Source organism: Manis pentadactyla, chromosome X (assembly GCF_030020395.1).
Source record: "Manis pentadactyla isolate mManPen7 chromosome X, mManPen7.hap1, whole genome shotgun sequence".
Classification (NCBI taxonomy): domain Eukaryota; kingdom Metazoa; phylum Chordata; class Mammalia; order Pholidota; family Manidae; genus Manis; species Manis pentadactyla.
The window spans coordinates 35,866,369-35,894,254 of NC_080038.1; the positions used below are offsets into that span (position 1 = coordinate 35,866,369).

Genomic DNA, 27,886 nt, shown 5'->3' on the forward strand with positions numbered 1-27,886 from the left:
GGGATGGCTATTTTTCTACAATTTCCTGACTTCTTTCACACAATATACTGCACATGATTTAACCTTTTCTTGATGACTCAGAATTGCCATGTGTATATCAATGAGAGAACTGTGCTAGGTAACAGAAAATGCCTCCAGGAACTTCAGAGGTATGCAAGGTTTGATTTCTAAAAGGCTGTTGTGCTTTCCAAATTTTGGCATCTGCTCAGTAAATTTTTTCTGTCAGGCTTTCATTCCTTTTCCTCACTAAGCTTAATCCTTCTCTTCTGATTTGTTGCATAAACTCTGCTATTAACCGGAACCTGATTAGCGACCAGATTCCTTCATTTAGTAACAATTTCCTAAGTGCTGCTAGGTTCTAGATACAGTGGTAGGTGCTGTGAACATACAGAGGGATAGCCACGGCTCCTCTGCAGTCATAAAGCTCAATCTTTGATGTACAAACCCCTGCATCAAATGCTACAGGGAGGTATGCAGCCCAAATAGTTATGGTAATACGGAAGAGAAGAAATAGGGTACCTAACTTACGATGGTTAAGATCAGCCTGTTTTTAAGGGGAGATGATTGTCAGCTCAGCCTTCAAGAACAGCAGGAGTTAACCAGATACATAAAATGACAAAAGACATCCGAACCAGAAGGAATGGCAGGTGCAAGGCATGAAGGAACACGAATCCATAAAACTTATGAGAGATGGGGGCATGTCAGCTTCAGAGGGTGTGTCTTTAGACGCTCACTTGAGAGGACCATGAATAGGTATTAAGGGCAGGAAATGTCTTGCTGCTATGATCATTACTTTCTAGGTTCCTAGTTATCTTCTGGATAAGTGGGCTTTTAAAATTGCTGAATTTCTAATAGGGCAAGTGTAAATACATATAAATGGTTTTTACTATATATAAAGGAGAAAATTCCTTTCTATTTGGAAGACTGAGTGATCAAAGATTGCAACTGACAGGAAAACAGCTTTCTGCTAAGTATTAGGAAGGAGCTGATTTTCGAAAGTACTTAAACAATAAAAAAGTTTTTTTTTACAAGATAAATCATTTATCCCTTATTTACTGTGGTTTTAAAAGACACTGTAATGCCTAAAGTATTTCTTTCAAGACTATAAGGAAAGGTATGTTAAGAAATGACAATATTTCAACCATCACTGTGTTTTAATTCTAGAAGCACCAAGAAAAATAAATTTTGCATAACTGACACACTGTGGGTTCAGAATCAGCTTTAAAAATATACTATTTAGGGGAAAGGCTCATGGACTTTAGGAAAATAGATTAATATGTAGAAAATGCCCAGGTAAAGATATGGAATCTGTTTTTTCCCCTTCAATCAAGATGCATAGTAAAATGTGAAGTCCAGGCCATTTTGAATACTGATAGGATGCAGATCCAGATCAAAAGAAAGAAAGCCATTATAGATGTACGGCCAGTATAGAGTATATAGAAGGAATGCATTTTATTTCATTTCATCCTATGAACCTTGGGGATCTAATCATCAGAAATTATTTTTTATAATCGTGTAGTCTTAACAGAGGGGTGGATCTGTATAAATACCAGATTTGAGAGAGTTAGTTTAATAGCAACATTTGTTTAAGAACAGCAATTTAGGATTTATAATTGATGACAAGATTAATATGAGCCAGCAGCATGTGTGGATGTCCAGAAGCTAATGCCATTTGGGGAGCCTGACAGACATGCAAGACTCACAGCAAATGAAGCGATAGCCCCAAGCTCCTGTGCCCTGTACTGCACCTGTAGTTGTGTTTGGTTCTGGCTCTGTGCTTTGTGCATAATGTGGAGATTATGAACCAGATGATGTGAGGAATTGCTAAGTTAACCTACACAAGTTAACATGGAGAAGACTTACGGGGACATAATAGCTGTCTTTAAACATCTGAATGGCTATCATGTAGAAAGACTGAAATTGTTCAGCGTGGCTCCAAAAGTCAGATTTAGAACCACTGGGTGGAGGGTTCAGGAAGATAGCTTGTCTGCTCAATGCAAGGATGAACGTTTCAGTACTTAAGGAGCTTTCCAAAAATGGAATGAACTGTATTGGGACACTGAATTCTTTGCTATCTGAGGAATTAAACCAGAGCCCAACCTTTTGCTAGGAATTTTATAAGATAATTACAATCATTACATTACAAGACTGGAGACATTAAGGTCTCTTCAAATCCTGAGATGCAAATGATCATATGATTAAATTATGTGTTACTACTTGACCGGATGATCAGTCTTCTAAACAGATGAAAAGCTTTGAATTAGAGAAAAAAAATTGGTGTTTAAAACCACACTCAGCTTGCAGTTGCTCGTATTATTGGACATGATTAGCTGGAGGGGAATGCAAAACTAGAAGAAAACCTGAACATAGTTTAATTTTAGAGGGCAATGTGGTGAAGGAACAACTTAAAGAATACAACTATGATATACAACTCATGGCTCGTTTTTTAGAAGATGGTCTATGTTAATACTGATTTGATGTTTGGTAATAATGAGTTACAATAAATGAAATACCCTGTGTAACAGATTATTATTTTGATATTTATCACTTGTCAGGTATTTGAACTTAATATAAGCTTTCTTGAAAGATGACGGATTTAAAAAGTTTCTGTTGATATTTCTCATATTTTTCCTCTTTGTGAAGGCTGGCAGTATTTGGAGTTGGAAAATTGAAGGCCAGGACTAGAAGATTGATTGTTTGTAGAATGGAGAACTAAATAATTTGTAAAACTAAGGAACAGAACTAAAAACAGGGCAGCATTCTGAGCTGGTGTCTACTGAAAGGAATTAATAAAAAAAACAAATACTTGAATCTGAAATTAGCATCCACCTCTATATACTGGTAAGAAAATTTTCTATTTTAATTTTTCATCTTTTTTCCTGGCATGGGAATTTTCTAATTATGTTTTGCTTTGGTTAATAATATAATCAGTCTGCATTCACATCTGCTTGCTCTTCCCAAATACACAGATTGATGGCTTGAGCAGGACTCTTTCAAAAATGGAAAGAGGAAAACAGTATGAAGTTAAAAATTAGCCATTGACCTAAATGAGAAAGTGGTTAATCCACACATTTTAGATTTAACTTTGTTTGGCCAGGTCAACTTTACAAGTCACTTTGCCCCAAAAATCATCTCCTTCTATCACTGTTTTAATCTCTGTAATGTAAGGTCTCCTCTCTGTTAAGTGCTGGGGATACTAAGAGTAAAAAGTCAGAGTTTATTCTTAAGGGGCTGAAGTTCTAGTTATGACTACTGAGTTATTAAATTTAAAACTAGATGATGGTACTTTTTGTGGGGGGTGTGATAGCATATGAAACACTGAGGATGGGCTAATATTTAGTTTGAAAGTTTTACAGCAACCTGAAAGTGACCAGGTTTTGAGGGAAATTTTTTAAGAAGTGTCCTTACCTCCAGCTACAAGTCCAGATTCCCCTAATTGAATAGCCACCCCAAAGCCCCCAAGTTTAACAGGTGCTGAGTTTTCCTTTGAAGCGAGGAGAACACAGTGGGGCTGAAAAGAAAAACAAACAACAAACAAACCAAAGATAAAGATTAATTAAAGATGAACAATTCAATTTATACAAAACTAATTAAGTAACACGACCATATAGTAATACATTAAAGACTCCTGAATTACTTTGGATGCTTAAATTATTTGTTCTATTGTCACTCCAGTTGATTTCTCTAGACTTACCTGTTTTATCCAATATTTTTCAGGAATTGTTTGCTTCCAAGCTAGGGTATGGTGCTAAGAATTACTTAGGAAGCATGCATGTTCAAGTAAGACAGACATATTTTCTGCCTTTTCATGCAATATTCTCTTTCTTTGAGTGACAGTCTACATTTGTTTAAGGAAAAATATATTTTATACCTCCTGCCAAAATGTTTCTTGAAACCGTTGACTTATCTGCAAAGCCACTCTACGTTGGTTCTTATGGGATGCTGATGGCCCTTTCTTTGTCCACCCTTCCACCATCCTCTTTCTTTTGTTTAATCATTCCACCCCCAAGTAAGAAAAGTCAGATTTTATGACTTTAATTGAGCCTCACTCCTAGGGAGTTCAGTGCTCTCTCTGGGCACATCTTTTCTCTGGACCTGCCTTTCTTCTCAGTGGGAGGAGAAAAAGGAGAAGGGGGAAAGGAAACGCTTTGGCTGGCCTCTAGTTCAGGGCAAAGACAGCCTCCCTGAGGGAGAGCTGCGTGGCCAATGCTCCCTAAGAATCATATGCTTGGGGTCACAGTGAGAGCTTCTTTGTAGGACCTTGTCCCCTCCATCTATCTTGTTGGGCCTGATGTCAGGAAAGGATTTAATTGTGGGGCTTTGGTCTCTGCTCAAACACTGTGCTCCCCAATATGACTGACATTACATATGACGTGCTCTTAAAATGTGGGCTGGTGAAAAAAGGCAAGCCTCTTCGGGCCTGGAAGACAGAAGTATTTTTATTCTCTCCTATACTTGCTCATTCATAAAATGACAGAATTTTAGTCCAGGTTTAGCCTGCATAATAGTGGGCATGAAAAACTGGTGTAATAAAACTTTGAGCTGGTACACCCAGAGTGATGTTTGATGATGATACACAAAGTGGGAGGGATCCCTACTCTGCCCAAAGCAAGCATGAGGGGTCTACTTTAGAAGTTACTCTTTGTGCAAAGACATTTAAAGACCTTTACCAGAAGTCTAGCACAAAGAAAGATGAGTCCTCAAATATAAATGTGAGTATGAGTGTGTATGAGAGAAAGAGAGAAGAGGGAAAGCAAGAGTAGCAAATAGTGAGCAAACTGCAAGACACATGGCAGTCAGAAGGGTCTATGGGAAGCAAACCTCTACAGACACCAACCAATAAAGGCTGTGGTCAATAAGAACTTTCCATTGGTTCCAGTAGAGATCAATGACCACAAACATGAGGAAGGAACCAACAGCCCCAGCATGAGTCTAGTGTGGGGCACAGTAAATGAACGAGCCTAGAGAAGGATGGCCATGCTGCAGAAGAACAATATACAAACTATGTCCAGACAGGGTCTCCTGAACAATGCTTTTGTCAACTTCTTAGGAAGGAGAAGTAGAAGTTTAAATCAGAATCCCAAAGTATACCCTTTAGTTTGTTGACTATATCTATGCTTAAGTTAATGTTGTACTGAGATCTATGTAATTCTTAACAGAGTTGGATTCTGTCTTTCTAATAAATCCTTAAGCAAGACAAGTCATAAAAATGGAACGTAAGATAGAAAATAAACAAAAACCCCAAAATATATAAATGAATATAAGACCAGGTAGTATTAAGTGTTATGAGGCACAGTTAAGCTGGTAAGGAGGTAAGTGTTACAGGTTTGGAGACAAGGGAGCTGCTCTTTAGTAACAGAAGGCGGGGAGTCAGAGAAGGCCTCTCTAATCCGGTCTAAACACAGACCACAGTGAAGTGGCAGAGCAGGCTCTATGGAAGCCAGTTCCAGATGGAGAGGATGTTAAGTACAAAGGCCCAGAGGCATGAGGAAGGTTGGTATGTTTGGAGAAGAGTAAGAAAGCCAGTTGTGGGGAAAGGAATGAGCAAGAGGAGGAGTGGTGGGAAATGCGTTCCAGGTGATCAAAAGCTCTACTGTCTAAGGCCTTGATGCCATGACAGGTCAGAATTCTAGGTTTTATGTTGAGTGAGATGGGAAACCATTGGAAAATTATGAGCATGGAGCATTATGATCAGTTTCAGGTCTTGAAAGAATCAGCTGGGCTGCATGTAAAGAAGAGAATGCAAGGGCACCACAGTGGAAGTAGACCAGGTAGGAGGCTTCTGCAGTTACCCAGTTAAGGGAAGATGGTGATTTGGACTAGACTAGAGTGATGGAAGCAGAGATGGCAAGTAGTGGTCAAATTCAGGATACAGTCTGAAAGTAAAGCTGATAGGAATTGCTACTAGATATGGGGTGTGAGAGACAGAGGTAAGTCAAATATGACATCTAGGTTTTGTTCTGGGCAACTGAGTGAAAGTGAAGATGCCATTTACTGAAATTGGGAACATAGGAGGAAGAATTTTAAGAGAGACCAAGAACTTGGTTTCACTCAAATTGAATGTGAGATCTGAAAGATGGGAGAGGGAAGGCTTGGATTAGAGATATAAATTTGGAATTAAGAGCATGTAAATAGTATTTACAGTCAAGGTAATGAATGAAATTGCTTAGGGAGTGATTACCGATAGAGAAGAGAAGAGGTTGGAGGATTGAGACCTGGTGCACAGGAGGATTTGAGGTCAAGGAAGATGAGAACAATCTAGCAAAAGAAACAATACCTAGACAGTAAAATCAGGAGTCTGCTGTCCTGAAATGCTGAGAGGTCATTTGAGAACTATGAACTGACCATAAGATTTGGCAACTTGGAAGTCACTGGTGACCTTGATAAGAAGGTTTTGGTGGTATGAGAGAGACAAAAATCCCCATTGGACCAGGTTCAACAGAGAATGGAAAGAGATAATGTGGAGATAGTAAATTCAGATATATTTCAAAGTTTTACTAGGAATAAAGAAATGCAATAGAGTGTGAAGTTGAGGAAGTTTTTTTAAACTTTTTCATATTTACAATTAGAGAAAAATAGATTAATAAACCCCCATGTACCTATCACCCAGTTTTAACAGTTATTGACATTCTGTGCCATTCTTGCTTCTTCAATTTCCAACCATTTATTTTTTTGCTGAATTCTTTTAAAACAAATTATTTTACCTTTTAATAGTTCAGTATTTCTAACAGACAACTTAAAAAATATCATTATCACTCCCCATAAAATGAGCAACTCTCCAATATCATCTAATACCAATCCACATTCAATTTCCCTGGACTGTCTCAAAAATGTCTTTTTATAGCTGGTTAGTTCAAAATGGTGTTCATAGTCCATACATTGCATTTGATGGTCATATCTCTTAAGTCTTTTATTCTATAATCCCTTTGTACCTTTTTAAAAAATGTTCATGTCATTGATTTGTTAAGATACTAGGTAATTTCCCTTGTGGAATCGCCTACAATCTGGACTTGGCTAATGGTACCTACATGGTGTTATGTATGTATGTAGGTATGTATGTATGTATGCATTATTTTTCATTAAGGTATCATTGATATACACTCTTATGAAGGTTTCACATGAAAAACATTGTGGTTACTACATTCACCCATATTATCAAGTCCCCACCCATACCCCATTGCAGTCACTGTCCATCAGTGCAGTAAGATGCCACAGAGTCATTACTTGTCTTCTCTGTGCTACACTGTCTTCCCCGTGACCCCCCCTACACCATGTGCACTAATCATAATATGCCTCAATCCCCTTCTCCCTCCCTCCCCACCCACTTTGGTAACCGCTAGTCCTTTCTTGGAGTCTGTGAGTCTGCTGCTGTTTTGTTCCTTCAGTTTTGCTTTGTTGTTACACTCCACAAATGAGGGAAATCATTTGGTACTTGTCTTTCTCCACCTGACTTATTTCACTGAGCATAATACCCTCTAGCTCCATCCATGTTGTTGCAAATGGTAGGATTTGTTTTCTTCTTATGGCCCAATAGTATTCCATTGTGTATATGTATGACATCTTCTTTATCCTACATGGTGTTATTTAATATCTTCCTTAATGTCCTGTATTTCCTAAAAATTGGTAGTTAGATCTAGAAGCTTGATTAGATTCACACACATTTTAGTTTTTTTTTGCTGTAATACTTCATCAGTGGTATATATTTTGTACACACCAGGAAGACATAATGTCTGGCTTTCCTACTTTTAGTGACAGGATTGATTAGTGGGTTCAGGTATTCTCTTGTCTTTATCCATTATTATATATTTTATCTTCAACTTTTCAAAGATTTTAGCAGCCATTGATGCCTAGACTCCATAATTAGGGGTTTCAAAATTGAGGTTTTCTCCAACACTTTGTTATGAAAACTAAAAGAATTGTGCAGTAAATAGCCATATGTTCACCACACAGATTCTACAATTAACATTTTGCTAAGTTGCTTTATCAAATATATATTCTTACATCTATCCAACCATCAGTACATCTTTTCACTACACTTCAACACCCATACCATTAGTTTAATATTTGTTTAAAATTATGTTTAAGGTAAAATTTATATACTGTGAATTTACATACTGTGCACAAATCTTAACAGTTCCATTAGAGAGTTTTGACAACTTGCATATATCTGTGTAACCCAAATCCCTACCAAGATATTTTTATCATATTAGAAGCATCCCTCATTCCCTTCCCATTCAGTCTTTGTTGCTGTGTCCCCAGTGCACACCACTATTCTGATAGTTTTTCACCATAAGTTTGTTTTGCTTATACTAGAACTTCATATACACAAAGCCGTACCACTCAGCATGCTGTCAGGATGGCTAGTATCAAAAAGACAAGAAATAATAAGTGTTGGTAAGGATGTAAGAAAAGGGAACCTTTGTGCACTGTTGGTGGGAATGTTAAATGATGTAGCCACTATGGAAGGCAGTAGGGAGGGGCCTCAAAAAATTAAAAATAGAAATACCATACAACCTAGTAATTCCAATTTTCGGTATTTACTTTTTACTTGGGTATTACTTACCTGAAGAAAACAAAAACACTAATTGAAAAAGATATATGCACCCCTATTTTTATTGCAGCATTATTTACAATAACCAAGATATTGAAGCAACCTAAGTGCTCCCGACAGATGTGTGGATAAAGAAGATGCAGTATATATATATATGTATACACACACACACAATGGAATATTACTCAGCAATAAAAAGGAATGAAATTTTGCCATTTGTAAAACACGGTGGATACGAAGTGAAATACGTCATACAGACGAAGACAAATACCATATGATTTCAGTTATGCATGGAATCTAAAAAACAAAAAAATGAACACACAAACAAAACAGAAATAGACTCACAAATATAGAGAACTGTCTGGTGGTTGCCATAGGGGAGAGGGGGATAGGGGAATGGGCAAAATAGGTGACAGGGCTAAAGAGGTACAGACTTCCAATTATAAAATAATTAGTTAACAGGGATGGGGAGTATAACAAAGTCAATAATATCATAATAACTTTGTAAAAGAAAATAAAGTGGAAGGTCAGCAAAAAAGTCTTTTATTTATTTAATTGAGGCACATAAAACAAAATGCACAAATCCTAGTGTACAGCTTAATTTTGACATGTGTATATACTCAGGGCACCATCACCAAGATTAAGATATCAAATGTTCTCACTAATTTTTCCTCTTTCACCTATTAACCCCCCCCACCCCCCGCAAGGCAACCTCCAGTCTGTTCTCATATCTATGAGTTTAAAAAAATATATTTTTTAGGAGAAAAACAATGCACCAATATATGGATATTTCTTCCTATTCAATTATAAGGTTTTTAACTTTACTTCTTTGATTAATATTGATGACAATGTAATTACTCATTTACTTTATTCTTTGGTGTGCTTGTGCATGAGTTTCAAAATAACAATACCTATATTACCAGTAACAACAAAATCACTTTATACTGTTTAAGATTTCTTTGTGGTTCTCTTTGTCCTTAGGATGTATTCTACCATGAATGACCAGTCAAAATACTGTTATACTACTGAATAAAGTAAGAATTCATGAGTTTATGCTGATGTAAATAAATAAGCAAATGAATGGAGAGAAGGAAAAGCTTTCTGCTAAATAGAAAATCAATTAACAAATGTAGAAGGAATGCTGGCACTAGAAAATCACTATTTGGCAGTTATTGTAATAGTTGACTCAGGTAGTAACTATCAAAGGGTGTTAATTAGTGGTAAAAATTTGAAGAGTGCCAGGATATTTGTATAATCTCAAAGTAGCTCCCCATAGGATATTTATTTATTTATTTATTTATTTATTTAGTGGCTTTTTAAAATTAAGGTATCATTGATACACAATGTTATAAAGGTTTCACATGAGCAACATTGTGGTTATTACATTTACCCATATTATCAAGTGCCCCCCAACCCTACCACATTGCTATCACAGTCCATCAGCATAGTAAGATGATATAGAGTCACTACTTGTCTTCTCTGTGTTATATTGCCTTCCCTGTGACTGCCCTACATTATGTGTGCTAATCATAATGCCCCTTAATCCCCTTCTACCTCCTTTCCCACCTGCCCTCCCCATCCCCTTCCCTTTGGTAACCACTAGTCCCTTATTGGAGTCTGTGAGTATGCTGTTGTTTTGTTTCTTCAGTTTTGCTTTGTTGTTTACTCCACAAATGAGTAAAATCATTGGTACTTGTCTTTCTCCACCTGGCTTATTTCACTGAGCATAATACCCTGTAGCTCCATCCATGTTGTTGCAAATGGTAGGATTTGTTTTCTTCTTATGGTGGAATAATATTCCATTGTGTGTATGTACCACCTCTTATTTTATTTTATTTTATTTTATTTTATTTTAGTATCATTGATATACATTCTTATGAAGGTTTTACATGCAAAACAATGTGGTTACTACATTCACCCATTTTATGGAGTCCCACCAATACCCCATTGCAGTCACTGTCCATCAGTGTAGTAAGATGCCACAGAATAGCTACTTGTCTTCTCTGTGCTACACTGACTTCCCCATGGTACCCCTCACACCATGTGTACTAATCATAATACCTCTCAAACCCCTTCTCCCTCCCTCCCCATCTGCCCTCCTCCACCCCTCCCCTTTGGTAACCGCTAGTCCCTTCTTGGAGTTTGTGAGTCTGCTTCTGTTTTGTCCCTTCAGTTTTGCTTCATTGTTACACTCCACAAATGAGGGAAATCATTTGGTATTTGTCATTCTTTGCCTGACTTATTTCACTAAGCAAAATACCCTCTAGCTCCATCCATGTTGTTGCAAATGGTAGGATTTGTTTCTTTCTTACGGCTGAATAGTATTCCATCATGTATATCTACCACCTCTTCTTTATCCATTCATCTACTGATGGACCTTTAGGTTGCTTTCATTTCTTGACTATTGTAAATAGTGCTGCGATAAACATAGGGAGGCATATGTCTTTTTGAATCTGAGAAGTTGTATTCTTTGGGTAAATTCCTAGGAGTGGAATTCCCGGTAGTCAAATGGTATTTCTATTTTTAGTTTTTTTGAGGAAACTCCATATTGCTTTCCACAATGGTTAAACTAGTTAACATTCCCACCAGCAGGTAATACCTGTTCTTTATCCATTCATCTACTGATGGACACTTAGGTTGCTTCCATATCTTGGCTATTATAAATAGTGCTGTGATAAACATAGGGGTGCATATGTCTTTTTGAATCTGGGATCTTGTTTTCTTTGGGTAAATGCCTAGGAGTGGAATTCCTGGGTCAAATGGTATTTCTATTTTTAGTTTTTTTGAGGAACCTCCATATTGCTTTCCACAATGGTGGAACTAATTTACATTCCCACCAACAGTGTAGGAGGTTCCCCTTTCTTCACATCCTCATTGGCATTTGTTGCTCCTTGTCTTCTAGATGTTGGCCATCCTGACTGGTGTGAGGCGATATCTTACTGGTTTTCATTTGCATTTCCCTGATGATTAGCGAGATGGAGCATCTTTTCATGTGCCTGTTGGCCATCTGAATTTCTTCTTGGAGAAGTGTCTGTTCAGCTCCTCTGCCCATTTTTTAATTGGGTTATTTGTTCTTTGGGTGTTGAGGCATGTGAGCTCTTTATATATTTTAGATGTTAACCCCTTATTGGATAAGTCTTTTATCTTATAAAAGATTTATTTATTTGTTCTACTGATGGCATCCTTTACTGTACAGAAACTTTTTAGTTTGATGTAGTCCCATTTGTTCATTTTTGCTTTTGTTTCCCTTACTCAAGGAGATGTGTTCAGGAATAAGTTGCTCATGTTTATATTTGAGAGATTTTTGCCTATGTTTTCTTCTAAGAGTTTTATGGTTTCATGACTTACATTCAGGTCTTTGATCCATTTCGAGTTTACTTTTGTGTATGGAGTTAGACAATAATCCAGTTTCATTCTCTTACATGTAGCTGTTCAGTTTTGCCACCACCAGTTGTTGAAGAGGCTGTCATTTCCCCATTGTATATCCATGGCCCCTTTATTGGTTATTAATTGGCTGTATATGCTTGGGATTATATCTGGGCTCTCTATTCTGTTCCATTGATCTATGGGTCTTTTCTTGTGCCAGTACCAAAGTGTTTTGTTTACTGTGGCTTTGAGTAGAGCTTGAAGTGGGGAGTGTAACACCCCCAGCTTTATTCTTCCTTCTCAGGATTGCTTTGGGTATTCAGGGTCTTTTGTGGTTCCATATGAATTTTAGAACTATTTGTTCTAGTTTGTTGAAGAATGTCACTGGAATTTTGATAGGGATTGCATTGAATGTGTAGATTGCTTTAGGCAGGATGGCCATTTTGATAATATTAATTCTTCCTATCCTTGAGCATGGGATGTATTTCCATTTATTGGTGTCTTCTTTAATTTCTCTCATGAGTGTCTTATAGTTTTCATGGTATAGGTCTTTCACTCATAGGATATTTATTAACTACAAAGAGTAAGATAGTAATTGTACAGAGGAGAAACTTGGCAGACACTGCAGGCATATCTTAGAGATACTGTAGGTTAGGTTCCAGACCACTGCAGTAAGGCAAATATTGCAATAAAGTGAGTCAAAGGAATTTTTTGGTTTTCTAGTCCACATAAGAGCTATGTTTACTCTATACTGTAGCCTATGAAGTATGCAATAGCATTATGTCTAAAAAACAAAACACATGCCTTCCTTAATTAAAAAACATTTTATTGCTAAAAAACACGAATCATCATCTGAACTTTCAGTGAGCTGTAATATTTTTTCTGGTAGACGGTCTCACTTTGATGTTGATGGCTGCTGACTGATCTATGTGGTGGTTTGCTGAAGGTTGGGGTGGCTGTGGGAATTTCCTAAAACAAGAAAACAATGAAGCTTGCTGCCTTGACTGTTCCCTTCACAAAAAATTTTTCTGTAGCCTGCTATGCTGTCTGATAGTATTTTAACTACAGAACTTCTTTCCAAATTGCAGTCAGTCCTCTGAAACTCTGCCACTGCTTCATCAACCAAGTTTATGGAATATTCTAAATGTTTGTTGTCGTTTCAACAATCTTCACAGCATCTTCACCAGGAGTAGATTCCATCATAAAAAACACTGTCTTTGCTTATCTATAAGAAGCAACTCCTTGTCCATTAAAGTTTTACTATTTCATTGCAGGAATCCGATCACATCTTCAGGCTTCACTTCTAATTTTAGTTCTCTTGCTATTGCCACCACATCTGTAGTTACTTCCTCCACTTAAGTCTTGAACCCCTCAAAGTCATCCATAAGGGATGGAATCAGCTTTTTCCAAACCCCTGTTAATGTTGATACATGATCTCTTCCCATATATCATGAATGTTCTTAATGGTATCTAGAATGGTGAATCCTTTCCAGAAGGTTTTCAATTTACTTTGCTCATATCCATCAGAGGAATCACTGTCTATGGCTGCTATAGCCTTACAAAATGTATTCATAAATAATATGACTTGAAAGCCAAAATTACTCCTTGATGCATAGGCTGCAGAACTTATGGTGTGTTACCAGGCATGAAAACAACATTAATCTCATTGTTCATTGCCATCAGAGCTCCTGAGTGACCAGGTGCCTTGTCAATGAGCAGTAATCTTTTGAACATTTTTTTCTGAGCAGTAGTCTCAACAGTGGGCTTAAAATATTTAGCAAACCATGTTGTAAACAGATATGCTATCATCTAGACTTTGCTGTTCCATTTACAGAGCACAGGCAGAGTAGATTTAGCATAATTCTTTAGTATCCTAGGATTTTTGGAATGGTAAATGAGCACTGGCTTCTACTTGAAGTCACCAGCTGCATTAGGCCTTAGCAAGAGTCAGCCTGTACTTAGACGATTTAAAGCCAGACACTGGCTTCTCCTTTCTAGCTATGTAAGTCCTAGATGGCACCTTCTTCCAACAGAGGGCTGTTTCATTTACATTGAAAATTCTTTGTTTAGTGTAGCCCCCTTCATAAATGATCTTGGCCAGATCTGGATAACTCACTGTAGCTTCTCCATCAGCACTTGCTGTTTCATGGTGCCTTGTTATAGAGGTGGCTTCTTTCCTTAAACCTCATGAACTCCCCTCTGCTAGCTTCCAATTTTTTTCTGAAGCTTCTCACCTCTCGGCCTTCAGAGAATTGAAGAGAGTTAGGGCCTTGCTCTGAATTACGCTTTGGCTTAAGAGAATGTTGTGGCTGGTTTGAGCTTCTTTCCAGACCACTAACACTTTGTCCATCTCAGCAATAAGGTTGTTTTGCTTTCTCATCATTCCTGTGTTCACTTTACATTAACTTCCTTCAATAACTTTTCCTTTACATTCACAAGTTGGCTGTTTGGCCCAAGAGGCCAAGCTTTCACCCCCTCTTGGCTTTGGACATGCCTCCCTCACCAAGCTTACTCATTTCTAGCTTTTGATTTAGGTGAGAGACATAAGACTCTTCCTTTCACTTGAACACTTAAAGGCCACTGTAGGGTTATTAATCAGCCTAATCTCAGTATTGTTGTGTCTCAGGGAATAGGGAGGCCCAAGGAGAGGGAGAGATGGGAATGGCTGGTCACTGGAGCAATCAGAATACATACATCAATTAAGTTCTCAGTCTCATATGGGTGCAGTTTGTGGTGTCCCAAAACAATTACAATAGTAGCATGAAAGAACACGATCACAGATCACCATAATAAATGCAATAATAATGAAAAAGTTTGAAATACTGGAAGAATTACCAAAATGTGACACACAGAGACATGAAACAAGCAAATCCTGTTGGAAAAATGGCACCAGTAGACTTGTTCAACACAGGGTTGCCACAAACCTTCAAATTCTAAAAAAACGTAATATATGTAAAGTGCAACAAAGCAAAGTGCAATAAAATCAGGTGTGTCTGTATTACCAAAATTACTGTATTACTATTGCTAGTAATGTGACTAATTGATAACATGTGATCTCTTCCCTGAGAACTCAGCAACATTTCTGTGGAATTCCTGCCAAAGGACATAACTGGATCTAATCATGAGGAAACAGCAGACAGATCCAAACTGCATGGCAATCTACAAAGAAGGGGACCATATTCTTCAAACACTCATCCAGATTAAAGGGATCAAAGGAGACTAAAGAGATTTAAAATGCAAGACATGATCTTGTTTTTATTTTTGCTATAAAGGATATTCACAACTGATGAAATTGGAACAAGGTCTGTAGATTATATAATAGTATTCTTTCAATATAAATCCCCTTATTTTGGTAATTTTACTATGGCTATTAATAGAATTCCTTATTTTTAGGAAATATATAGGTAGATGGATAAGACATAGAAAAGAGTGAGAAATTGAGAAGTATAAGATGCAATGCAGAAAAATGTTAACATACGGGGAATCTGAGTGAAAGGTGTCTGGAATATTTTTTTTACTGTTCTTTTTGTCCTATTCTTGTCATTTTTCTCTAAGCCTACAATTATGTAAAAAAAGAAAACCTACCCTATTTTAAAGCCACTTAAAAGAATTCTCCTTCTGGTCAGGCTTTCAATTTGTTACACAATGAGGTTAGCTAAATTAAATTTGACTTCATTTGGTGTTTTCATTATATGAAACATGTACATAGTTACAGAGTCAGAAGTGTAAACAAATACCATTCAGAAAGGTGTAGCTTTTGTTCCCTTTCTTCTCACTCCCAACCTCTCCCTCCTCATTGCTAACTATTTGCATTGGTTTTTGGTTTATCCTTCTATTGCTTTGTTTTTTTAAGAAAATAAGAAAATACATATAAATAATTCAAAATTTTCACATAGCAATGTATCTGATAGATGACTCCCTAGCAGTACCTATAGATTTTCAGGGAGGTGGGGTTAATTTTGGTTTGTTTTTTAAAGAGAGATGTGTGTATGCTGATGGGAAAGATCCTGTAGAGAGGAAAAATGACCTCAGGAGAAAGAAGGGATATGAAGTAATGCACCAGTGGGCAGAGGGGTTGGCCCTAGTGACAGTGAAGAAGGCAGGGTTCAGAGGCACTGCAGATGCAGGCAGATGTGAGGTACAAAGATGAGGAAGTTCATTTCTGAGCACTTTTATTTCCTATTAACTTTGAAATGAAAAGTGATCATCAGGTGGGAGTGTGGAAAGAGAGAGGGGGTTGTTGGCAGTTTGAGAAGAGTGAAGGTGTGAAAAAGTATTTAAAAAAATAGGAGAGTGAATTGACTATGGCAGTGGTTCTCAAACTTTAGCATCAGAATCACACAGACTTGTGGGGCTTCCACCTCCAAATTTTCTGATTCATAAAGTCTGGGATGAGATCAAGAACGTGCATTTCTCACAAGTTCACATGATGTTAATGCTTTGGGAGCCATGCTTTGAGAACCACCAGACTAAGGATATATAGCAGGACTGCTGGCAGCACAGGGGCCCACTTGAGGTTTGTGGTCATCAATTTGAAGTGAGACCAATCAGCATGATTATGTTTATACCCAGCAGACTTCATTTTAGCTGGCAGGGTTTCAGGCCTAGAGTAGGAGGTGAGCTAAATTCAACCATGGTTGGGATTTAGATAAAGAGAGGATGGTGATATCCATAATAGACGGCACCTGACAAGCACATCCATTTATTTATTCTTTTCTACTTATATCTTTAAATAAATAAAAAGCTAAGATACTGACAAAGGAGGAAAAGGAAGGGTGAGAGGAAGAGGTTATATAGGAATGAGTTAAGACGATAGAGAATGAAGATAGAAAGTTCAGAATGAACAGGAAAAAGCCCATATACAGGAAGAACTAGAAACAGATTACAGGTTTTTCTTTGATTTACAGTGGGGTCACAGCCTGATAAACCCATTCTAAGTTGAAAATGCAATTAATACACCTAACCATCCAAACACCATCAGCCTAGCCCACCTTAAACATGCTCAGAACACTGTTATTAGCCTACAGGTGGGCAAAACCATCAAACGTAAAGCCTATTTAAAATAGTGTTGAATATCTCCTGGAACTTATTGAGTACTACACTAAAAGTGAAAAACAGAATGGTTGTGAGGGTCAGAATGGTTCTAAGTGTATTGATTGTTGACAATCCCGATTGCAGGGCTGACTGGAAGCTGTGGCTCACTCCCCTGCCCAGCAGCATGAGAGGATTACACTGTGTATCACCAGCCTGGGAAAGATCTCAATTCATAATTCAAAGTATGGTTTCTACTGAATGCTTATCACTTTTCCACCATCGTGAAGTCAAAAAAAATCTTAAGTCAAACCATCCTAAGTTGAACCATCATAAGCTGGGGACCATCTGTATACTCAAGTCTGGTTACAAAAGGACCACCAGGGAACTGAAGATTTAAAACAGAACTAATATTTTGAAAAGGGGTGGCTTAGGTGTGGAAAAATAGCTAGGATAACATAAAAAATATATTATATTTTATGAAATAGAATGCTAATAGATAAATACCTGTTTAGTCATAAAAAAAACCCCTACCAGGATTTAGAAAATATATTTGCACACCCATGTTTATCATAACTTTATTCACAACTGCCAAGAAGTGGAAGCATCCCAAATGTCCACTGATGGATGGATGGATAAAGAAAATGTGGTATATACACACAATGGAATATTATGCAGCCTTAACAAGGATATCCTGTCACATGCTACAACCTGGGTGAACCTCAAGGCTATTATGCTAAATCAAAGAAGCCAGTCATAAAAGGACAAATACTGTATGATTCCACTCATATGAATTATCTAAAGTAGTAAAAATTACAGAAAGTAGAAAGGTGGTTGCCATGGGTGGGCAAAGAGGGAGACAGAATTAATGTTTAGTGAGTAAACAGTTTCAGTTTTACAAAATGAAAAAATTCTAGAGATCTGTTGCACAACAATATAAATATACTTAACACTATTGAACTGCACATTTAAAAATATTTAAGATGGTAAATTTGATGTTATGTGGTTTTTTTTTTTACCATATACACGCAAAATTCCTGCTTAATAAAGTAATCACACCCGACCAACACAGTAATCATCTTGTTTTAGAGGTTGTAGGCGGAAGTAATAGCTACAAAATATTTTTATTCTAGCATTTAAAAATATTTTGTCCCATGTGTCATATTTATAACAAACTAAAAGCTCTGGAGAATATGAGTTCAGAAAAGTACCAGAAATAATTATGTACCCAGAAATAATCAGACTGTTAGATAAAGCCCAATGAGTTAAATATTATTTAGTGTAAAGTAAACAAAGCTGCAGGATAACAATTATGGAGAGGATAAAAACTAACTTTTGTTCATCTCAAATGACAACAATAAAAGGGGAATGACAAACTGCAGGGCCAGTAGTTACATAGATAGACAGACAGTGGTTAAATATTGGACTAGGACCAAAACAAAAAATGCAGAATTCCTTCATTATTTTCTTTAAAATGTAGGAGATATTTCAACTTACTTGGGAGAGTTTTTCACAGTGATAAAAGGGGGAGAATACGATCACACATCTCAATGAAGTCTTAAAATTGTAAGATTGTTTGAGAAAATAAACCCAAGGTCTTTAAGGAATACATGAAAATATGCTAAAATAATTTAGAGGTCCAATAAAACTTTAAAAAATTAAAGAATAAAATAATTCATTACTAATGACAGTACAATTCAAGATCAGGAATGCCATTTTATGTGAATAATTTAATTTCTAAAAGGGATCCAGAAACATAAATGTAATGCTTGTTCTTTGAAGCTTCATATATAGCATATTATGCATCATTTCTTAAGAAAAAGAAAATGCATATTTCTGCTTAGATAAAACATCTTTATTTTGGGGAACAAGTGAAAAGTTTCCACAATTGTCAAGGTCTTCAGACAGAAGAGATAAAGATTTTCTAAAGTTGAGTTGATTAAGCTTAAAGTTATTGCACAGTGTGGCAGAGCTTTTTTTATAGATTCTGTGATCTGTAAGATTTTCATACAGATTCTGAGGGTTGTCGGAAAAAAGAAAGGTAAAAAATGGAAAGAAGGACAGAGAAAGAAAAGAAACTGAAAAAAAAAAAAGAAAAGGGAAAAAGAAAAACCTGCTACCGCATGCAAATATAAAAAAAGATGACAACCCCAACCAATTGCACCACAGCCGGAAGGAGGAGCTCAGCTGACACACTAAGATGAATCTCTGTGTTTAGGAAAGCTTGGGGGTTCAGCTCCTTTTACTGCAAGAGAGCCAGAACTGTGAGTATTCCTTGATTTGATCCACATAAATGATGTATTTCAGTTAGGATTGCATTATCTGAATATTAAAAGTGAAACCTCTTCATGGGGACTAGCAACACTTTGCTTTTAGAATCCTGAGTAAACTGCTTGAATGAGACCTCTGCCTTGACTTTGACTTAAAATGAGGCTGTGTCTTCCTAGTTACTTGAAGTACTTTAGGACAGTGGAGGTATTTAAGTGCATACTATCAACACTGTCACTTTGTTTATACTGTATTTTGTATATTGCCATAAAGACTTATAGATCTGGTTGAATCAATTAAAAGTCATTTTCATAAAAAGCAAATTTTATTGCCAAAGTATTATAAATGACCTATAACTTGTTAACTCTATTGAGTTACATTGTCTCCCTAGATTTTCAATGATAGTATTTTCTTTGTTATATGGTTACTATTTTATGGTAATTATGAGATCAATTACATTTTAAGTTTGGTGTTTTAGGAATAAATAAGGTGAATATTAGAGAAGAGAAAAAGCAAAATACACCTTAATTCAATTAACTAAAATAATTTTTTTAATACAGAGTTAAGTTTATAACAAAACCTAATATACTTAATTAATAGTATTATTTCCAAAGTAACATGCTTTTAATTTTCATTTTGTATGCAGCGATTAATGCAATTTTGAAGCATGGCCTGAATGATTCAGTCATTATCAAGTCAAACTACAGATGGTGAAAGGTTGCTACCATTGTCAAATAGGTATGTATGTTAACATAGCAATGGGATGTTTTCACAAACTTACCCAGACCATATTTAAAAAGCTTTCACTCACTGGAGGCCACAGTGGAATCTGTTGGACCCTCTCCTCCAGTACAGAAGCTCCTACATGAGCTAGTTGAAAAATACTGGCAAGGATAGGGTGTTGGTGGTAATGGTGGGCACAACGCAGCATTAATACAAGGTTGTGAACTTCAGGATTTGACAAGTAACAACATAAAAAAACCATTTACCATTTACTATCAGAAAATTATTGTGATCACTTCAATATAGCACACAAGTTGTGTCCACTATGTAAACACAGTGGCTTGTTTCTTGTCTTCATGGCCATTCTTAACAAATCAAATAAGTAGTTTTAATAACATCAACAAATGGCCTTTAAGAGCAGTGAGTAACCGATGCATTGTAAAGGAGGCAAAAAATCCGCTATTAAGTTAAAAACAATCTAATCTGTTCAGTTGTTAATAAACGACTGGACACTAACCATCTAACACATGATTCTAAGTGATGCTACTATTATTATTAAACAAATGTATTGCTTTTTCTTTATTCTCTTTAAGCTTGAAAATAAAGCAAATCCAGAAAGGTTTATTAGCGATTTGTCCAACTATTATTTACTTATTTTATTTGCAGATTAGAGTTGAGGCAAACGGTTTCAGGGTATGTGTTTTGTGCTAACAGTTCTCTAGAAACATCTTGATTATGGCTATCAGACTTAGAAGTTTGAGAAGATATGCCCTAGGGGATGTGATGAACATTCTGATGAATTATTTGTGATTCTGTAAACTCTGGACTTATTTATTACTATAATGGACATAGCAAATAAAAAGATTAATACCTTTTCCAAAGAAGTAAAGTGAGATGGCATAATTTCTTCTTAAAATTGCTAATCATGTCAAAATACTGCTGACAGAACTTATCCTTAATAAAGAAAATGCTGATCATATGTGATTAGGAGGAGTGAGGTTTGGTGAAAAGGATCATGGGCTCTAAAAGCCAGACAGGTCTGAGTCCCAACTTGGGTACTGCTGTCTAAGATCTGTGTGGTCATGAATAAAGAGCATAACCTCTTGATCTTTTGTTACTTCTTATGTAATATCTACCTCACATGGTTATCAAAGGATTATGTAAATGAAATAATACAAATGTGCTTAACACACTGCTTGGTACATAGAAAAGGTTCAATAAATATTAGTTATTAATAGTTCAGCCATCTAGCTCAAGGGTTCAATTCTGACTGCACATTAGGATCCCCTGAGGAGCTTTTCAAGAAAACCATTGTCTGGAATCTATTCCTGACCATTTAAATCAGAAGATCTGGGGATGGAGATAGGCATTGGTATCTTTAAGCCTTCTAGGGGATTGTAATATGCAGCCAGGATTGAGAGCCACTGAGAATCTCTTCTCCAAAGTACCCAATTGGTGGTAGTCTCGAAATCTCTGGTGGTAAGACCCTTACTGCCTCCCAAGATAGACTGTTTCGTTCTAAAACAGCATTTCCTTAAAAGGAGGCAACATCTGTCTCTGCAATTTCTACTCACTGGTCCTTGTTCTGCTTTCTGAAGGCACATATCACAAGGTGAAATCCTTTTCTCCGTGGCCTTTTAAAGCGTTCACATCTCCAGGGTAAGGTGCCTATTTCCTTCAACTTGCTCCCATGACCCGATTTGGGCTTTTCTCCCCATTTGCTCTATGGTCTTTTCTAATGTGCTGCTAGGGTGAAACACTGTACTCGGGGTGAGGTCCCACCTACTTGGGATGGAACCAGGTTACTTGTAACAATCTTCATTGAAGACACTCCATTTCTCTGAATTCAACCACAGAAGGTGGTAGTTTTGGTTGTAGTCACATCACACTACTGATATGCCAACTGCAGTTAGTTGCAACTGTTAATGCAGCCAAAGCCCTTCCTGTACTTGAACAGTTTATTTTAATACCCACATGTAGAACTTCACATACTTTTGGACTAAATTTCCTTTCATTCAACAATATTTATTGTGCCAAGCATTTGGTACATGGCAGCAAACAAAAGAGACTTGGTTTCTAACCCTAATGGAGTTTAAAACACAGCATGAGAGAACAACAACAATAAAAAACTACTTACAGATGAGTTTTTAAAGTCATTTCAGCTATCTGAGCTCTCAAAATCACCTCACTTGTCATGCTTCAGCTCCGTTCATCAGTAGCTATGAATGAGATGTTTCTACCTGAGCCTCTGCAAGCTGCCCACAACGTAATACAGGTCCCTCTACAGGCGTCCTTTCCCTCTTCCTGGCAACCTAGATTGCATTATCGGCTTCACTTTTGGCAGCCTGCCATTCTTCCTAGATTGCCCTTTCCTTTTAGAATGTCAGACCACCAGAAACATGCCTAAGTTTCTATAAACTTTGTGAAATCTGTCTTCCTGCAGTTGAGATATATACAGACTAGACTCGGTCCTCCTGCCTCCCTCCCTTCATTGACCTGAACTCTGGAGACAAGCTCTTACCAGGGATTATGTAACTTCCTTTTCACCATCTGGTTCCTCTTCCCTAGAATTCCCCCTTTACAAAATTTTAAACTGGAATTTTACCCACTGCCAAAATGGTTTCTTCTTGTCCAATTACAGGCAGAGTTTTAAGAAAGGCTAAGTTCTTTCAAATGTTTTTTTCTGGGTATGTCAAATCAGGAAATTAGTTACTGTAATTCAAATCCACTTCATATTAAAGCATTCGGAGTTTAAATGCACATGCCTACAAAGATGGTTAATCAGAACGGAGGCTTTGTCTTGTTCAGCTTTGATTTCCAAGCAGGATTTAGCAGGTGTGAAATACTACGGTGAGATTATTCAAAAGGCGTTTTTTAAAAGCTTACTTTCATAGAGCACTTGTTATATGCCAGGGTTAAGTTCTTTTTTTTTTTTTTTTTTGTAGATAATTATTTTTTATTGAAGGGTAGTTGACACACAGTATTACATTACATTAGTTTCAGGTGTACAACATAGTGATTCAACATTTATATACATGACAATTCTAGGTAGCAGCTATCACCATACCAAGCTGTTACAATATCTTGACTATATTCATTACATCCCGGTTACTTATTATTTTACCATTGGAAGTGTGTACTTTTTTTTTTTTGTGAGGGCATCTCTCATATTTATTGATCAAATGGTTGTTAACAACAATAAAATTCTGTATAGGGGAGTCAATGCTCAATGCACAATCATTAATCCACCCCAAGCCTAATTTTCGTCAGTCTCCAATCTTCTGAGGCATAACAAACAAGTTCTTACATGGAGAACAAATTCTTACCTAGTGAATAAGTTCTTACATGGTGAACAGTACAAGGGCAGCCATCACAGAAACCTTCGGTTTTGCTCATGCATTATGAACTATAAACAGTCAGTTCAAATATGAATACTCATTTGATTTTTATACTTGATTTATATGTGGATACCACATTTCTCTCTTTATTATTATTATTTTTAATAAAATGCTGAAGTGGTAGGTAGATACAAGATAAAGGTAGAAAACATAGTTTAGTGTTGTAAGAGAGCAAATGTAGATGATCAGGTGTGTGCCTGTAGACTATGTGTTAAACCAAGCTAGACAAGGGCAATAAAACATCCACATATGCAGAAGATTTCTCTCAGAACAGGGGGGGTGAGGTTCTAAGCCTCACCTCTGTTGATCAGGGTTAAGTTCTTTATATGCATTTTGCATTTCTACAAACAAGGAAACTGAGGCTTAGAAAAGATTAAGTTGTTTGCCCAAGGTCACAGAGTTAGCTAGACCTGATTTTGATGACTTTGCTCTCAATGTCTTTATGTCACACCTGCTAAAAGGCTGCTATAGAGAAAGAGGGCAGTCACTGTAAGAAAGGAATGTGAGGAGACCTCCTGGAACCCTCTCCTGATGTCTTCTAGCTCTTTATCATGGCTTCTCAGACAGAGCTCTTTATAGCAGTCAATGTCCAGGAAAGGGCTAGTAACAAGTAGCATGGCTATCACTCTCTGTGGCCACAAACAAGGGGAATCCACACAGTATCTCTCATAGGGTTCTAGAAGCAGTCTCAAATTATCCAACCAGGGCATATTTAAACAGCAGTTGGTTACTTCCAAAATCCTGGATAGTACATCCTGTTTCCCAGCTACATTATCCCTCTATGCTTTATGCTTCTAGGTTGGGAAACTGTCTGATTAACTGGCGGCCACTGCCACCTGACTTAGTTTTGTTTGGCTACTTTGCTGTCCTGCGCAGTGCTGCAAGAGTCTGCCTGACCAGACTGGTGCTATGCTCTCTCTCTTCACCTGTTATGAAAATTGCATGCCCCTGTAGGCAAATGACTTTAATACATCCAACCTGGTCTTAGGTTGAAAGGGAAGAAATTCAGGATCCTTTCCTTTATTCCCACCATGGAATGAGTGACTGTGAAAAATTTATCTGTCACACACCATGTGACAACACATGTCAAAATGAATGAATGGCACATATGTGGGAAGGAGTCAAGGCAGGAATCTGGGCAGGGGCCAGCAGTGGGCCCAGCTCACTCATGGCCGTAACTACCTTTATGGAAATTGACACTTATCTTTGAAGAATATGAGCTGTCATTTCTCATCACCTCCATCTCTAGTCCCATAACAACCTCCCTGAGGAAAGATTATTTCATAATTCAGTTATTTATACTCAATATAATAATAAAAAAACAAACCTTGAACATAAACCACAGCCATAGTGCTGCTACATACATGGTGTAGATACTCTCAAATGGTCCAAAGTAGGATGAAAGTAAAGTTTCTCACAATATCTGAATAGAAATAATTTTTTATGCTTTGAATTAAACTAAATGTTACTAAAGTAGCAAATGACTCAATGTTTGGCATTCCGTTGTAGGAAAAACCTGAAGACATAAAAGCTACAGACAAGGAACATGTCATTTAGCACCTTCACTTTTGATTCCGACAGAAGACGATGAGAAGCCACACCATGACCATGACGACTCCCTCAGTCGGCAGCTGGCCTTGCTCCTCCCAGGGAGTGCACTTTATAACTAATCACAGTGTCCAACTGCCACACAACTTCTCAGGAGCATCAAATCTTACTGCCTGTTCCATGGATGAAAAATTACTCTCTAGTGTGTTAACAACATTCTACTCTGTTATTTTCATAGTGGGACTTGTTGGAAACATAATTGCCCTCTATGTATTTCTTGGTATCCACCATAAAAGAAATTCCATTCAGATTTACCTACTGAATGTAGCCATTGCAGACCTCTTACTTATCTTCTGCCTCCCTTTCCGAATAATGTATCACATTAACCAAAACAAGTGGACACTAGGTGTGATTCTTTGCAAGGTTGTGGGAACACTATTTTATATGAACATGTACATTAGCATTATTTTGCTTGGATTCATCAGTTTGGATCGCTACATAAAAATTAATCGGTCTATACAGCAGCGGAAGGCAATAACAACCAAACAAAGTATTTATGTTTGCTGTACAGTATGGACAGTTGCTCTTGCTGGATTTTTAACTATGATTATTTTAACCCTTAAGAAAGGAGGTCATAATTCCACCATGTGTTTCCATTACAGAGATAAGCATAATGCAAAAGGAGAAGCAATTTTTAACTTTATTCTTGTGGTAATGTTCTGGCTAATTTTCCTACTAATAATCCTTTCATATATTAAGATTGGCAAGAACCTACTGAGGATTTCCAAAAGGAGGTCAAAATTTCCTAATTCTGGTAAATATACCACTACAGCCCGAAATTCCTTTATCGTACTGATTATTTTTACTATATGCTTTGTTCCCTATCATGCCTTCCGATTTATCTATATTTCTTCACAGTTAAATGTATCATCTTGCTATTGGAAGGAAATCGTTCACAAAACCAATGAGATCATGCTGGTTTTCTCATCTTTCAATAGTTGCTTAGATCCAGTCATGTATTTCCTGATGTCTAGTAACATCCGTAAAATAATGTGCCAACTTCTTTCTAGACGATTTCAAGGGGAAGCGAGCAGGAGTGAAAGCACTTCAGAATTTAAACCAGGATACTCCCTGCATGATACATCTGCTATAGCAAAAATTCATTTGACTTCTTAGAGCACTTGAAGTAAACATTAAAAATAACAAAATGCAATCTCTTAGTTCCTTGAAGAACTAAAAACTATGAAACAAAGCTCCAGCATTTACAAAGCTCAGATCTTCTCAAAGCTCTTTTCTTACTTGTGATAGTTCATTTGCTTAATTGTAAATATTTCAAGGGAAAGAAAGGCTTATATGCATCACTAGACTTTAAATCTCTGTGTAAAATCTGTTCAAAATATATTGTTAAGCTAACACTCTTAACATAGATTATATAGTTAAGTACAATTTACAGTTTAAACATTTAATTAAAATATCATAGCTTTTCAAGTCACTAAAGTCGTTACTCAAAATCAAGCACCTAATACTAGAGTGTGTTTAAAAGTTAAGTTAAATGATTTGAAGATTGACTTAAAATGTCAGAAAACATATGTTCATTGTCATTTAAAAAGCTTGTAAATTTGCCACTATATTCATTTATGCCTAAACCTCTATAGCAGATGAAATGATAATTAATAAAATTCTACTAAAAAATGAAATCACCCACTATCTATCATTGCTTAGATAAAATGGAAAGAATTTAAATACTGTATAGCAAAATCAAACAACAGATGAGCTAAGAATTCACTAGCCAAGGACTTAAAACTTCACCTTATTAATAACAGATTTATAAATGATTCAGCTGTTTTGTACCACACTTTCATAGAGTAAAATTGAACATGTGCACATCCTATGATTCAGCAAGTCCACTAGTAGTTATACATCTTACAGAATCACTCAAATGTGTATATAGGGAAACACATGTAATGATGCTCAGTCAAATACTGGTCATAATACTGAACAATTGGAAGCAATGTGAGTATGCATCAGGAAAGGAATGGAGAAATAAACTGTAGCTTGTTCACAAAATGGAGTGCACACAGCACTTCAAGGAAATGAACTACACCTGCATGCATCAACATGGAGAATTCTCAAAAAGAATGCTGAAAAAACAACAAACAAAACACTGTGAAAGGGTATGTACCATGTCATTTATGTAAAATATGAAACCACATAGAACAACACCATATTCTTTATGGATTTATAGATATGCAACAACAATACAAAACATGCATGGTAATATACACAACATACACACCAACTTAATGGTTACATTTGGAGAGATTTGAAGCAAAGATGGCAAAATGCTAATGCCCGTTAAACCTGTGTGGCAATTACATGGGTATTTGTTATATTATTTCTGAGTGTTTGAAATATTTCATAATAATAAAAAAGCCTGTAGATTGGAATTAAATGGAGCAAATTCTGAAATTTCCATATATGTTAAAAAATAACTGGAGAGTAAACCCTAAGAGAAAGGGATCTTATTCATCACCAACTCCTTGAAATATCTGTTGAATAACTGAATGAATGAGTGAATGAATGGACAGATGAATGAGGCAGGGAGGGAGGGGGAAGGGAGGGGTGCTTAACAGAATTGAAAAAGTGGGTGTACTTCTTTTTTTTCCTAGTCAGTGCATCTGGATATAGCTGCATGGACCATCATACAATTGTAATCAGGAGATGTCATTAAGGCAACCATTTTCAAAAGTTTGGCCAGCATTTGTTTAGTTCTTTGGTCACACACAGAATTAGAATGCTGTAGAGTGACTATGTAAAAGCCTGTTATGACAAACTCCAAGGATCCATTCACAAGTTTCTGTCACAGAGTATGAAAACTTTTTTTAGTCAGAATAATTCCTCAAACTTCGGGTTGGTCACTGGCTAGGAAATCAGTTAGAGTATGATGAATTTTGTTAGGGCTGAATTTATTTTAATGAGATTTGGCTTGTATACAGTAAGT

The 27,886-nt window shown here is 36.7% G+C and overlaps 2 protein-coding genes across 16 annotated transcripts in view; one reads left to right on the forward strand and one right to left on the reverse strand.

Annotated features, from left to right (window-relative positions):
• CASK (calcium/calmodulin dependent serine protein kinase) overlaps positions 1–27,886 on the reverse strand; it is a 405,697-nt gene that overhangs the window by 134,572 nt on the left and 243,239 nt on the right. For all 14 annotated transcript variants that reach the window (XM_036895365.2, XM_036895363.2, XM_036895360.2 and 11 more), the window contains exon 6: positions 3,409–3,511. In XM_036895365.2, the coding sequence (XP_036751260.1) occupies positions 3,409–3,511 (103 nt within the window). The remainder of the gene's footprint in view (positions 1–3,408; positions 3,512–27,886) is intronic.
• Positions 18,964–26,582, forward strand: GPR34 (G protein-coupled receptor 34). 2 transcript variants are annotated; one of them, XM_036895367.2, is made up of 4 exons: positions 18,964–19,212; positions 19,863–19,954; positions 21,538–21,598; positions 24,847–26,582. In XM_036895367.2, the coding sequence occupies exon 4, from the start codon at positions 24,925–24,927 to the stop codon at positions 26,059–26,061; it is 1,137 nt and encodes a 378-aa protein (XP_036751262.2). In that variant the 5' UTR covers positions 18,964–19,212; positions 19,863–19,954; positions 21,538–21,598; positions 24,847–24,924; the 3' UTR covers positions 26,062–26,582. The 2 variants fall into 2 exon arrangements, with proteins under 2 accessions (XP_036751262.2, XP_036751263.2); XM_036895368.2 differs by lacking the exon at positions 21,538–21,598.